Source organism: Limulus polyphemus, unplaced genomic scaffold (genome assembly GCF_000517525.1).
Source record: "Limulus polyphemus unplaced genomic scaffold, Limulus_polyphemus-2.1.2 Scaffold6822, whole genome shotgun sequence".
NCBI lineage: Eukaryota > Metazoa > Arthropoda > Merostomata > Xiphosura > Limulidae > Limulus > Limulus polyphemus.
Window position 1 is genome coordinate 36593 of NW_013672432.1, and position 2762 is coordinate 39354.

A 2762-nucleotide genomic window follows, 5' to 3' on the forward strand; every position below is an offset into this window, starting at 1 on the left:
CACTAACACAACGTGTATACGTTGGGGACGAATAAGAATATATTTTTTCGTCTGAGGTGTTATTAAAAGGTTATTGTTAATTGTTATTATATCGGTGGCTTGTGTGACACTACTGATAGTAACGTTTAAAAAAAAATCTTCCTCTGCTAACCCTAAACGGGTTTCCAGTACAAAAAGGGCATCTGGATAGCACCTCTTGTGCGCTGACTGCCGAAGAGGCTTTTCGTCCAATACCATTACTCATCAAATCAGCTGGTCATATAACAAGCAGTCTTGATCGAAACGCTATTGATAATATATCATTTATAAAGGGACATAAACACGGTATGCCGTCTTATGTTCCTCTTACAGGAAATTCTTTATTTACTTTACAATGTCTATCAGATACGGTTTCACATACTGATAGTTTCAAATACTGTTATCAACATTAGTTCCCAGCAAGACTATTCGTGCAGTTTGAGGGTGTACTGTATAATCTTTCTCTCGAGAACTTTTACAAAAATTATGACGTACAAGTTATATTTTGTATTTCAAGGTGTTAAATCTAAATCTTTAGTTAACCAGAGAAAAAATATATAAACAAAGTTTTAATGGGCATTTTTGGAACATCTTGAAGTTCGAAATTTTATTTTGACACCCGAAATAAATTACTGTAAACTATTTTCACACCCGAAAACTCCGTCCGTCTCAGCGCGACTTCTTAAATAATGCCTTGGTCTTTTTCTTCTGAACGGAACGCATCTGATATACTGAAGTTGCTGAAAAAAAAAAAGATAATTTTTTGTGTATTAATTAAAAAAAAAACACAGAACAGATTTAAAGAACAACAAAATAATACAAATTATAAGTGTAAACTTTTGGAACAATATCGAACCACATATCACAAACAAAGTTGGCAAGTAAACAGGTAGAATGTTATTTTTCTCGGCTGTCAACAATAAGATTCATTTCTCAACACTCAACAATGCTTAATGCATCTAATTAATTCAAGTCGACAATACACTAATCAACATTGTTCGGTTATCTTGCAACATTTTAATACTTTACTCAGCATTACAAACAAGTAGGCCTAAGATCTGTGATAAAAGTCACGTAAACTTGAGCTGTTCTTAATTCTTCTTAATTGGTCCATTGCGGATTTGAAATCAATGATGTGTAGAAACAGCATATCAGATTCATCCTTTGTCTCCAACAAATTACTGCTTGGTAACTGATAGCAAATAAATTATTAATGCTAAGTTAAAGATCTACTAGAGAAAGACCTCGGAATGGTCATCAGTAAAGTCACGTGCTTTAAGCCTCGCGTGTAACAACGGCAAGGAATAAGGTTTTTACATCAAGTTTTTTATTACTTTATTATTACATCAGCTCCGCGTGTAATAACCATCCGTTCAAGCTCGACTGAATCCCGATTTTTATAATAACGTGTAAAAACCTAATCATCTATTTTACTTTCCCAATGTTGTAAGAAGTCCTTTCGCTTTCCACAGGCTGGTTGGGTGTATCATTAAAGAAAAGAACAAACGAAGCCAAGTATTTAGAGCAGAACAAGCAATTAACCAAAAACACGGACAGTGGTACACGGCGCTGACCAACACACGCAATTCAATGGGGACGAAGGAATTCAGACGAAATTAATGACGTTATCACAACGTTTTGTGAACGATCAACTACCCGGGATTCTGGAAACTGACGAGTTCACGGATCCCCCCCCCCGGTTCAGCAAGTTGACGAGTTCACAGACTCCCCACGAGGTTTAGCAAGTTGACGAGTTCATAGTCTCCCCACGAGGTTTAGCAAGTTGACGAGTTCACAGACTCCCCACGAGATTTAGCAAGTTGACGAGTTCACAGACTCCCCATGGGATTTAGCAAGTTGACGAGTTCACAGATCCCCCGGGGGGGGGGCTCACCAAGTTGACGGCCAACAAACTCTCCCAGGAAACAACTGGGATGATGCTTGAACATCGTATACATAAATGTCATGATCGGGGATCGTTAAGGAAGAAAAAAATTTAACACACACGTCTTCATAAAAACTATTATTTCGCGACATTTTGGGAATTAATATTATTCACTTGGTTGTATGTGTAAACTTGTTTACCATGTTGCATTGAGAATTGATCTGTGGAACTTGACACTAGGTTTACATGTCGAAACGAATTAAAACAAATAAATATGCGGCCGATCTCCATACAGGATGATATCTTAATTCCTACCTAGTAGGCTAAAATATCAATAAAAATCTCGTAGCGCCATCTAGTGGTAGTTTAAATAGTTTCACAAAGAAAATCATTGTAAACCAAGTGACGAGGAAACGATCTTAAATAAGGAGAAATCAAGAAGTCTCTAACGTCTTCTGACACAGAATAAAATATCTTTATTTAAATATTTAAAAAATAATAAAAGCCCAACTCAAAATACATTTGTATTTCAAAAAACCAGAAACAGTGTATTCTATTGTTACAAATATATAACATATTGTTGTTGATAGTGCTAACAAAGTGTGAAGACCGTATATTGTTGTTGATAGTGCTTACAAAGTGTGAAGACCGTATATTGTTGTTGATAGTGCTAACAAAGTGTGAAGACCGTATATTGTTATTGATAGTGCTTACAAAGTGTGAAGACCGTATATTGTTGTTGATAGTGCTTACAAAGTGTGAAGACCGTATATTGTTGTTGATAGTGCTTACAAAGTGTGAAGACCGTATATTGTTGTTGATAGTGCTTACAAAGTGTGAAGACCGTATATTGTTGTTG

General features: G+C 35.9%; 1 protein-coding gene across 1 annotated transcript in view; it reads right to left on the reverse strand.

Annotated features, from left to right (window-relative positions):
• Positions 1-327: 327 nt before the first annotated feature.
• Positions 328-2762, reverse strand: part of LOC106474104 (little elongation complex subunit 2-like) — a gene marked incomplete at its 5' end in the record, with an annotated part of 8511 nt that continues 6076 nt past the window's right edge. The window contains one exon of the mRNA XM_013934795.2: positions 328-758. Within this exon, the coding sequence (XP_013790249.1) occupies positions 688-758 (71 nt within the window). The remainder of the gene's footprint in view (positions 759-2762) is intronic.